The sequence below is a fragment of the Homarus americanus genome, unplaced genomic scaffold, assembly GCF_018991925.1.
Source record: "Homarus americanus isolate GMGI-L3 unplaced genomic scaffold, GMGI_Hamer_2.0 scaffold41366, whole genome shotgun sequence".
Lineage (NCBI taxonomy): Eukaryota > Metazoa > Arthropoda > Malacostraca > Decapoda > Nephropidae > Homarus > Homarus americanus.
In genome coordinates this window covers 3,399,652-3,411,649 of record NW_024723541.1, presented here as the reverse complement: position 1 = coordinate 3,411,649, position 11,998 = coordinate 3,399,652, and the positions used below count along the sequence as shown (strand labels likewise).

At 39.3% G+C, this 11,998-nt stretch overlaps 1 protein-coding gene across 4 annotated transcripts in view; it reads right to left on the bottom strand.

The window, feature by feature from the left end:
• LOC121863571 (serine/threonine-protein kinase unc-51-like) overlaps window positions 1-11,069 on the bottom strand; it is a 117,703-nt gene extending 106,634 nt beyond the window's left edge. For 3 of the 4 annotated variants that reach the window (XM_042362280.1, XM_042362282.1, XM_042362283.1), the window contains exon 1: window positions 10,666-11,068. In XM_042362280.1, coding sequence (XP_042218214.1) covers window positions 10,666-10,755 — 90 coding nt within the window. In that variant the 5' untranslated portion in view covers window positions 10,756-11,068. Of the gene's footprint in view, window positions 1-10,665 lie in introns of all 4 variants that reach the window. The other variant, XM_042362281.1, reaches the window with a different exon arrangement.
• Window positions 11,070-11,998: the final 929 nt, after the last annotated feature.

The following is an 11,998-nucleotide window of genomic DNA, read 5'->3' as shown; positions in this document are numbered from 1 at the left end:
TGAAGAATTGCAGAGGAATGTGTGTGTAATAATAAAAATAATAATAATAAACGGTTTATTAATAGAGTTGCAGCCGGTGGCTGAAAATATACAGACTTACATTTGATTTAGACATAATGATATAATATGCATTGAATACATTTACAGGGCTGTACAGTACATAAATCAGGAGTTGTTTATTATTTTAACAATAGATGGGATGGTGCTGTTCTTATATCTATCGGTGAGGGCTCTTATGGGCTGTATTTTGTTGTAGTGGCGGACTGCGCGAGTTGGGTGGGGGGCTGCAGGAAGCAGGAGGTGGCGATGACGAGGGTGGTGCAGTAGTCCCCTGCCAAACCTTTCCAGTGCTTGGTGGTGTGTGTGTGTGTGTTGAATACTGCAGGAATGTACTAATTTAGTCCACTGTGTAAATAATTATATGATTGATTATTCCCTCCATTACCCCTCTCCACCACCTTCAATACCCCTCCACCACCTCCACTACCCCTCCACCACCTCCAATATCCCTCCACCAGCTCCACACCCACAGTCAACAACACGTTCACCCACCCACCAATCACCATCCACAATATCCCTTGAACCATATATCTTATCCACTCACCATCCACCGCCATCCACCACGACAGCCTCTACCTTCCCTCATAGCTGCCTGTGACTGGAGCATTTAATACACAGTTAAGCAATCCCCCCCCTCTCGGTCTTACCCCCCCTTACCCACACCATAAAACCCCCTCACCATAACACAAATAACCTAAGACAAACAACCACTCTCTTTAATATTTCCCAAACATAATCTCTCGCATATTTTCTCCTAAACTTTCCCCTTCAAAACTTATAAAGAAAATTCTATTTGTTTTTCTCAAAAGCAGGAGAAGAAAGGAGGGAAAAAAACTCAAAATTGTAATGGTCTCTTTAAATCTGGGAGGGTGAGCGTCTTGTCGTCATAAATGTGAGCCTTTAGTAAGTTATGGACCCCCTTGAGAGTCTCTGTTTGTGTCTTTAGGGGGATTTGCTGTGGTTGAGGCTGTGTAATATAAACCACACACACACACACACACACACACACACACACACACACACACACACACACACACGAGGATGAGGAGGAGAGAAGACACCTTGTCTTATACTTACCATAAATCATGAATCAAAATGGCACCCAACGCCGCGACAAAATTACATAACACGAATAACATAAAACTCCCAAAAACGCAATTTAAACAATTCCATAAAACTTTCTAATAATAAAAACCCTATTACTTATACATACAAACTACAATACATTCATACATAAAAAACAATACTTAAATATACTTAAAATACACATACTAAACTGCGTTATCCTTACCATATACAATCAATATCAAGGTAGTCACTTATGCGAAGAAGCCACATAGCGCCAACAGGAAGCAATGTACTATACCAGCATATGTTTTCACCCTGCCATATGAAGTCACATATTCTAAGCTTCAAATCTGGCCATTTACGACACATAAAAGCTTCTTAAAGCAGTCATATTCACGGGGGCTTAATGTAGCTACACTTGTATTTACATATTATAGTCTAGTGTATTCTGACTTAATGATAGCCACTAGCCAGTTAATAGCCTACTAACTCGAATGACGTCTCACACTACAGTCACACAACAGTTATATACGTCCAGTTAAATATAGCAACTTCAGTAGATCTCTAATAACTGGGTTAAATATAGCCCACAGTCATGGTATCTTTTCATAGTTATAGGAGAAGTGTGTGTGTGTGTGTGTGTGTGTGTGTGTGTGTGTGTGTGTGTGTGTGTGTGTTACAGTAGCACAAGTCTTCTTAATAACTCAACTCTAGCCAGCACCTTTCCCTCGCTCACACGTTCCACAAAACAAACTTTATCAAGAGCTGTACATCATTACCTCGAACCCATTACCAAGTGTTCCTCATTTCGTCACCACCCACTGCGTCTCGGGGCAAACTGATTAGATAATTATGTAGTGTTTCCCCGTCGGATACAATGATAGCTTAGTGTGACTGGGAATTATCTCACACAATTTGTACTCAGAGACAAGCCTATACCCTAGACCCATGACTACCAAACGTGATGTAGTAGCCAAATAGTTCTCATACATTCATACAGACAAGTTATTTTTGTTTAGTCATTTGTGATAAATAATTTATTATTAAATTTAAGACTAGAAAAATGGATCATGTGAGTATTAACCCCTTTGGTTATTCCACCTGATGAATTAAACACCCTAACGCTACCTGGGGTTAAGTTAGGTTAGCAATATCAGTCAAATAAAAAAAATCCAGGCTTTGAACTCACTACACAAACCCAACAGTACTGCCAACTACCCCCACCAAAACAGAAACTCTTCACACCTGGCAACATTGTTATAGATTCACTGAACTTAGCTGGCAATACTGTTATGGATTCACTTGACTTACACTATACCATACAGCCAGACTACAGGTTGAACAGTCCCACAACACAAGGCAGTTATAACATACATATAACCCGACTCAAAGGTTCATTCATAAAAAATATGATTAAGATAACAATAACAATTCTACCACACATAATCAAGGTAATTAATAAGATAACACTACCACACAAAAGTAATTAATAACAGTAACACACAAAAGTAATTAATAACAGTAACACACAAAAGATAATTAGATAACACCAACCGTACAAGCATTACAACAAAGGCATTAAACATGAAATATTAACACCACCGCCACACAGGAGGTCCCTTCACAGAGCCTAAGAAAAACAGTACAGATATGAGAGAAATCCAAGCTGGTAATATATTGGACAAGACACGTGTTACAGCCCATCTTACACGTTAATGTTAAAAGTGTATCGCTCAGCTCAACAACCAAGGTCTTTCAGCGTGTGTTTTGGGTTCGGTTCTTAAGTAGCTTGAGTCGGAAATCCTCCCCATTATCCTTTTGAAGTTTCCACCTTGAAATATAAGACAATACAGACCAGTACAGCCCCCACCTCCACCTAATCCGGAATTTCGGCCAAACCGGACAAGGCCCTTCCGTAATTAATCCGGATGAGGGAGTTTACTGTATATTAATAATTACCCGTTATAAATAGATAAACCTGTTAAAAACTAGAATAAATGATTAAATCCACATCGACCATTGACCTTGTTTATGTCTGACACGGCAAACAGTGCATCAACACCTCGGCTACCAAGGTTAGATTAGGTTAGATTAAGTTCGAATAAACACCTAAGTTATCAAGGTTGACACGTGTGATGGTATGACCTAGGTAACGTTACAGCATTGCCAAGGTGAGCTATTGTTACTAACCCAATTATCTTAATAACTGGTTATTTACATGAACATCTGTGTACCTTTACCAGTTAAGCTCTCTCTCGATAACAGAATATTGCAGAGTGTCGCAAATTCAAGGGTAAAAAGATATTCACTTCACTGGCTGTCGTTTACTAACTGACAAGTTCTTTTATGTTATGGTATATAAACACACACACAGCTGCAACCCCCAGGCGGCCACCCACTAACCCACGCCACGCTCATACGCCCACCCCCCAGTAAGGTTGGCTTGGAGGGGTGAACATACGGCCCTTGCACGACCGGCTGGCAAGGTTTGGTCAGGAGGGGGGAGCGGAGTGCAGGGCCAGGATTCACAACAGATTCTAACATTTAATTCTGTCATTAATCTCTTGCCAAGAGAAAGTATCTGGATCATTCTTTTTTGCGTTTTAACTTAGGATAGCCAGTTAAATGCCCTCTTACACCTTCAGTTCCAAGGATTTAACGTACAAACTTTCAAGAATCCGAGTCGACAGCCCCAGCATAGTGGAAGGTCAATGCCTTCAACACCACACTACTCTAAGAGACAAATTGTTAAAAAAAAATAGCCTAAACTTCCTATACAAAATTCGCAAACAATGCCACTGATTATTTTTTCTTACATTTGTTTAGCATTAAGGAGAATCTTCTGTCCAAACAAAGGATATAAAGATTCATTAAACATAAAAGGCAGATGAAGATGTTATTTCAGTCAGGAGGCGTCGAGGAGACTATTAAAACGCACAGTCAGACAAAGATACAAATTGAATATTAGAGACAAAGCAACGAAGACAAGGAGTCAGCGTCTGGGCAGAGTAGGAAGGGGGTGGGGTGGGTGGTGAGAGAGGGGTAGATACGGATGGTGTGTGGGGGGGGGGGTTAGACAAGGAGAGGGAAGTGGGAGGGTGGCAAGTACGGTATTTCCTGAGCGTTTATCCTACAACACAGTACAGTACCACCACCACCACTAGCACCGTGCATCCCATAGTAATTTAAACCCAAACATCACAACGGGGATAACAGAATGGGTTAGTGGACGACATACGCCAACAATAAACCAAGGTTAACATATAAAACCCACTCCATGTTTTTGTCCGGGGATCATATGAAGGTTTAATTCATCCGCGGTGGCCAGTCAGTCCCACAGCTGCTAACGACCCCGCTATCATGATCAAGCCAAGTCCTGGAAAGTTCCTAGCCAACTGTAGTTTGAAGACAACTAAGGCTTTGTCTCGCTCTAAATTGAAACTTATTTTAAAACAAATTCCTTAAGTTTGTTGGGGGAACAATGGTCTCCGTTACTTTAAATGAATGAAAACTTAGGAATCTTGGTGTAAAATTTAGTATTCATGGGGTGAAATACGGTGTAAATGCCTGTTAATCAATAAACATTGGTAGTGTTGAAGCCAGACATCCCCTGTAGTGCCACCACATGAAGGAAACACTAGGATCACTCAATGAACCTAATTTTCCTGAAGGTACAATAGAGGGACCTGTGACAATGTGTTGACATTACTGCAGCATACACCAGTTATGGTTGCAGCAGACAGCAGTGTTAGTGTTGCAGCATAGCACTATACCAGTATTGTTTGTTATATATGACACCTTCGATTTTAGTGTTGCAACAAACATCATCAAGTGTTGCCAGTAAAGCATCGTGAATCATCAAAATTTATCAGTCCAGCAGATACTGTCACTGTTGGCAAATGATGTCATGAGTTTTGGCACTACTACAGAAGTTATATTTGTTGGCATCTTGCTTTGTATACCACCACCTGTGTTGGCACGGCTGCAGCAGATATCTCCGCTGACAACATGCATCACACACCAAGTGTTCGCAGTGGTACAGTGAAACAAAAACGACAGTGACACAGAGGGCATGACGAGTACTAAAGAGTCCACAGCCACACTAACATGTCCACAACCACAGCTAATTACAACATATATATAATCATAACCACCACCTGTCCGCACTAATACATATTATAATCTATGTCGATATGTAATTCAGGCCGTGGTCCGAGACTACAGTAGTACAAGTTTCGGGGAATGGGATATATGCCCCCCCCCCCTCAATATTATTCAACCAGGGCTATTTCACCACCAAAGTTCGAGGTAAGATAAAGCAAATTTTTACCCTATAGATCAGTAGGGTGGTGGATGTGGTGACTTCTGAGGTACTGTACAAACGACAACAGCCATAAAACTCTCTAGTGTCCTTCAAAACATAGGTGAATAAACCCTTGAATTCACTGAGGGTAAATATTGTTATTCACGTAAAAAAAATGGTGTCACTTCAGACTAATATCCAGGGTTCGTTTGTTCCATCAGGACTTAACACAGCTGCAGTCGGAAGGCAGACAATGACCGGAAGGACAGGTTGGTGAGGGGTGGGAAACTGGTCTAAACACTGCCTGAATGTATTACAAACAAGCATCCAGGAGTTAAGAGATTAAGTAGGATTTCTTTTGGATTATCTATTTCAACACAACCATTGACGAACGCGGTATAAACATCAACAATTATTCTTTAGACAACATAACCTAATATCCTCGGGTGGGCAGCTTCGACCACTTAACTCGTCATCAAGGTTACCGATGCACACTTCCGGGAGAACTTGCAATAAACACCTCCAGGTAAGGCGGCTACGACGGTACTACGGTCTGATGCACCTACAGGTACAGTAATTCCTCTTAATGACCTGACCTTGATGATGTACCATATTAATTACGGTATCTATCGACGTGTCTTCCTTGATACTACAATGCTACACTGTTTGATGATACCGATTAGCCAGACCACAGTGTTCTAGGTGTAAGTTAAGAGACACAGCCAAGTTGGTTACAAAACTCACCCTTTAAGCGGAGCAGATTTCAGGGGTTCCTCTTTACCGCACGACCCGATCTTCGACCAGAGGCAGTTGAGAGTGCAGCGCGCAGACTCGCCTCTCAAATACTCCCATAAAATGATCTAATCTCATGGACTTATGCATTTTCTTTTATTTGATGACAACCTAGGTGAAAAACCTCAGCGATTTTTTTTTGTCTCACATAATTAACAATTACGCGCCATTCCTTCGAGTTTCCACCTATTAGAAGCTTGGCTGGTTTGTTCCGTGGTTCAATACACCTAAACTCTCGTATCTTATTGAGGGAAAAATAACCTGTTGTTAGTGTAAATGTTTCATCAGCTGGTAAATGTTCGTCTTTTATGTTCATACACACTTTCAAGCCTGAAATAATGAGCAAACACTTTCCATTCGTTGTAACAGATGGATATTATATATTATGGCATTTTGCAATATCCGTCGTCTGTGGTGTCAGATTGCTTCGCGTGAAATGTGAACGATACTTTTTGATCATATTTACATTCGATTTATTTAGCCTCCACTATTCCCTTATAGCCGTAATTTCCTGGCATTTTAACTCTTTTTAAGGGAAACGTGTTACACTTCTTTCAAAATACAAGAGTAATGCTACCATAAGCTAGGTGAAGATGGCTGTTTGGGGCACACACATCCCTTCATGCTAGGCAAAAGTGTTAGTCATACATTTCCTACAGTTTTATGGCAATGATCTCTGAAGGTCGTGGATGTTTTGAGTGTGATACCAACATAAACTAAACATATTCAGTAGAGATATGAGGAGGGAAGGTAACGTGGCCACTACCTTTCAATCTTCCCCAATATGTGTGCTCTTGAGAACTCGACATGGAGATTGAATGATAAACGTAAAATTTATTCTTAAAAATGTGAAATTTATGAACGAATGCAAACTTTTTTAATGATGTACAAGTATTAAGTGACTCAGACACTTCTTACGCTTACAATCCAGAGTGACAAGCCAATTTCCTCACGAATACAAATCTTTGTTTTCTGGCAGTCTTACACTCCCAGGAAGGAGAAATATTCAACGTAGAAATACCTTTAATAAATTTGTAGCAAGCCTTTGGGTGGTCCATGTACAGAACATATCACTGTATATTTCACTTCTGTATCCCTTTGGTTTAATGTTATTTTGAAATAGCCAATAAAGCTCTTAACTGATACTAAATAGTTATGGCTCCAATAAAAACTTATTGCCACTTCAAATTAATCAATCTGAAAATGACATTACAATCTAATTATTCTTGCATATATTAATCAGTTGATGAAAGGGACACCGAAGGTTTATTCAACGTGTGTGTCCCAGACTTCTACAAATGGCCTTCCCGGCGCGCTGGCTTCCTGTGGTCACTAGTGTCAACATCCTGGTATTGTACCATGTGTAAATGAGGCAAAACAAACTCCATGTGACACTGCCTACCCCCCTCCCCCCAATGATGTTTATCTTAACTCAGGGTAATGTCCCATTATCTACCGTAAAATTCAACTCCATCTACTGCACTCCTCGTCATTGCATTTCTCCTCCCTCTCACTTGGACAGTTAAACCATCTTTGTCTTTCTTAAATCATGACGTTGTAAAGATGTCTAGCATGAAAAGAACTCACATGTCTGTTATACACGTGAGTTCTTGCCCTTCCGGGGATATATAAGAACATTAGAACATAAGAATGGAGGAAACTGCAGCGGGCCTATTGGCCCATACTGGGCAGTCCCATTTACACCCAACCCCTATTGTTGATATATCCATCCAACCTATGTTTGAAGCTATCCAGCGTATTCGAGTTAATGATGATATTTGGTAACTTGTTCCACTCGTCCACTACTCTATTTCCAAACCAATGTTTACCTATTTCGCGCCTAAATCTAAATTTGTCTAATTTAAAACCATTGTTACGAGTTCGCTCCTGGTTGGATAGTTTGAGTACCTTTGTAATCTCCCCTCTGTTTAGCCCTGACTTCCATTTATACACCTCGATCATATCGCCCCTCACTTTACGTCTCTCGAGGGAGTGCAAATTAAGATACTTTAACATGTCTCTGTACTCAAGGTTCCTAATGCCCAGGATCAGTCTTGTCAAGGATCAACCTGTACTGCACCGGTATATATCAGGAACGCACAGTACAATATTACACCATTACGATACAGAATGAAAACAACGTGTACAGTATATTAGATGGGAAGTTATCTTATCTATAAGGAACGACCTCCTGTCATGGTTAAGGTGCCTTGGTAGAACACTTAATGCCCCATCTTGCCTAAACTTACCTAGGTATATAGTGTTTAAGTATGGTATGCATTTTCATTATTCTCTACCAGTACTGTACTAGGCTCCGTTACCTAACATTTGACTAGGTTGTATCTATGAAACCTCGAAGCTTACTGATTAGTGGAACTCCTCATGCCTTACCTAGCTGGTGTTAATGTATTCTGATAACCATATAGGAAAAAGAAAACACGAAGTTCCCGAGCAACACAAAGACAGAAGAAGCACTTGGTTGACAGCTATAAACTACGAACAAATTTGATGGCAATTACGGATGAGACTGAGTTTAGACTGACTTTTCATTACAGATTTATTAAAAAAATTTATTTCAATGTTTGCAAATACTCCTCAATGATGCAGTACTACTACAGCTATTACATATATGAATTTAAAAAAATCAGGTTATAATTTTACTATTAATCATATATCAACAAACTAGTTAATTAGATCTTAAGGAGAATTGGTTAAGTTTCAGTTCATTTCCATACAGGGAAATTATAATGGCAGCATTATTACACAACTTAATGTATAACCTACAGTCAGGTGAAGTACCTAGTTATTATTCACAATTTTATTCGATGTCACCTGAATAGAATTAAGTAAGCAGAAAACTAAACTCATAAGATCAGTGTAATATCTTCAGTATAAGTCCAAATACAGGGTACTGTACACAGAAGAAAGGACTACTGCACTGTCATCCATTATGAAAAATTTGCTAATGACACTGTTGACACAGATAAGTTGTAAACAACTGGATATACAGTATTGTTAAATAGTAATGAATTAGCTTGTGTCAACATCAAGTGGAAAATATTTTCCTTTGGTACTTGTTTATAAAGATAAAATGACATCATCACACATGGCCTATAGATTACTGTGGATGAACTCCCATAAGGGGTGTACGTGTACCAAACAGCAAGAAAGATTGTTGGCATCTAGCCAGAGCTACCGTGATGAAGGGTGTTACCCCTTAACCTGCACTAACAAATCACACTATAAAAACAAACAACATAATTACCTTTTAAAAAATTTAAAACCACAAAAATACCTTACTGCTTACACTACCACATGATTATATAGTAAATAACAAGTGTAAAGTTCAAAATTTTCCTCCAGGGACAACTCTGTAAATCCTTTATATCTTTAATTTAGTTCTGGACCAATTTTATGTTTTGAGGGAGAATATCTTAACTGTATTTATGGTAGTTCTCATTAACTGGTCATGAAACTGTCACTTACTTTCAGAACAAGACAGCCTTTATACAGTCCAGTGTACTTAGTAAACAACGCTCTGCTCATTTTGTAAATAAAGACCCAGCTTACAAAATCGTATTACAGCCATACACTTAACTGTCTGGGAACATATGTCACATTTAATAAATAAGCCAAGCTTAGACAGTTTGAATGAAACCGTTTATAATAGGATGTTTTTTTTTCTCTCTTGCAAGTCTTTTTCACAAATTGCAAGATGGCCGGACCGGAACAAACTTAAACTCTTCTCCCTTTTTACTGATATTCAATTACTTAATACGAAGACAAATGTGTTCTACTGTCATGTTTCCCTCCCACAAGTCCCCAAGACATTTTTCTAGCTTATAATGAAATGTAGTTTCAATAATCACTTTACATCAACCACTTATTAGGCTACTGTAGTGCCTATAGTTCGGGGTAACTTGTATTGTGTAAGATAATTAATGCAGCAGACATGAAAAGGTTACGCAATATTTAGACAATACCACAGTTATTTACTCATCCCTAAACAGTTTTACGGGTAAATAGCACAGAAATGGTCCATTTTGATGTAGTCAAGTAAATTACGTTAAATATACGTGCGTAATAATCACAGTCTATATGCAACCGAGACATGAGATCACCACATTGAGCAGAAAGTTGTAACATGCGTTATCATGAACACGGGAAATCATGCAGAGGCTGCACCCCGAGACAGCCTTCATTGACTCGCCTCAAATAAATTACGTTTTTAAATGCCCAATCCTTTAAATTTGACTTTTATTACAAACTTACGACTACACCATACTATAGACGGCTCCAGGTGTTCACCATCCCTTTAAATTCGAGGAGAGAGGAGCATCAACAGAATCAAAACAAGATAAGGGAGGCGGGACTGGTGGACAACAAGGCGCAGGCTCTACATGCACCACCATAAACTGACGTCAACCATACGGTCTACTCACCTGTTTATGTCGCCCCTTGAAGACTACGGCGAAGGCACCGTGACCTATAAGGTCCTTAGTGCTATACTCGTACTCCCCTACCACCTCCATGGCGGTGTGGATACTGTGTGGGTGTACGGGCGTGGGTTAATCACTTACAACTCCACCATGGCGGCCGCCGACTGTGCCTCACCAACAACACTTGCTGGATCAATACTGAATATCGCGCCCTTATCTTGATTATAACACTCTTAGGCATTAAGCGACATCTTTTTTATTAAGTCTGGATAGGTTGAACTCGCTATATTTAATGCTGTATATCACCTGGCAACTAATATTTTGGCGATTTAATAATGGAGTTTAACGTCAACCTTCTCACGCTCCCCCTCCGTTGTCTGAATGTTAACTGACTGTCGTCTGCTCAGATCAGCTGATGGAGGACGTCCAACCGCCCGCTGCTCACAACACCAACGCGATAAAAACTAGTTTCATCACCCATTATAATCACATTAACATTGTTCGTTAACTTTATTTTATAATGTATTTCATGTTTTCTTCTTTTTTTAATATTCCACAAAGACTTGAGCTGTAATACGATCTTAAGCCATATATTTACAGTTGACAACAAAACGCATGTAAACAAAAAGCGCCACAATACACAAGGGTTTAAAGGGCGCCTGCTTTAAATCGTCACCAAACAAAACATTGTACGGAATATCGTAAAAACACGTTCAAAATGAGTTGTTGGTTTACACTATGTCATCTAATTATCTTGTGAAATATGGAAAAACCCAAAATGGAGAAGCCAAACATTATTCGTCATACGGCCATACCTATTTTAAGAGTTTGCGACATACTGTACATGTATGATCATAATTGCCATACTCTACCTTAACTAATAATACAACTGTAAAAGTTAATCTACCTAGATTATTAATACAAATAACTTTACATCATAATAATAAATATATCGGGTATATTTAAACATTTACAAATGTGTGTATGTGGTCGACAGATATTTATTAAATAAAATAAAATATTGTACTGTTAGTTTACAAAGATTCAGGGTGCAGTGGCGGCTCGTGCATAGGGCTGCAGTCCCCTCAGACACTCACTGCCAGGCGTATGATTCCTTTAGAGAGACAGCTGAATAATACACTACCAACAAATATATCATTTTATATGTTATTTAATTATTTTCAATACGTTGCTAAGTGAATTTTCATTAAAATCAGACCAAAATTTAAGTTACTTTCATAGTTGCTGTCAATGCTGTACGATTCATGTCTGTTATTAATTGGCGCCGCCGCCGCCGCCGCACAATGAGCTGCACTTGAAGCAGCTCAGTCTCGTA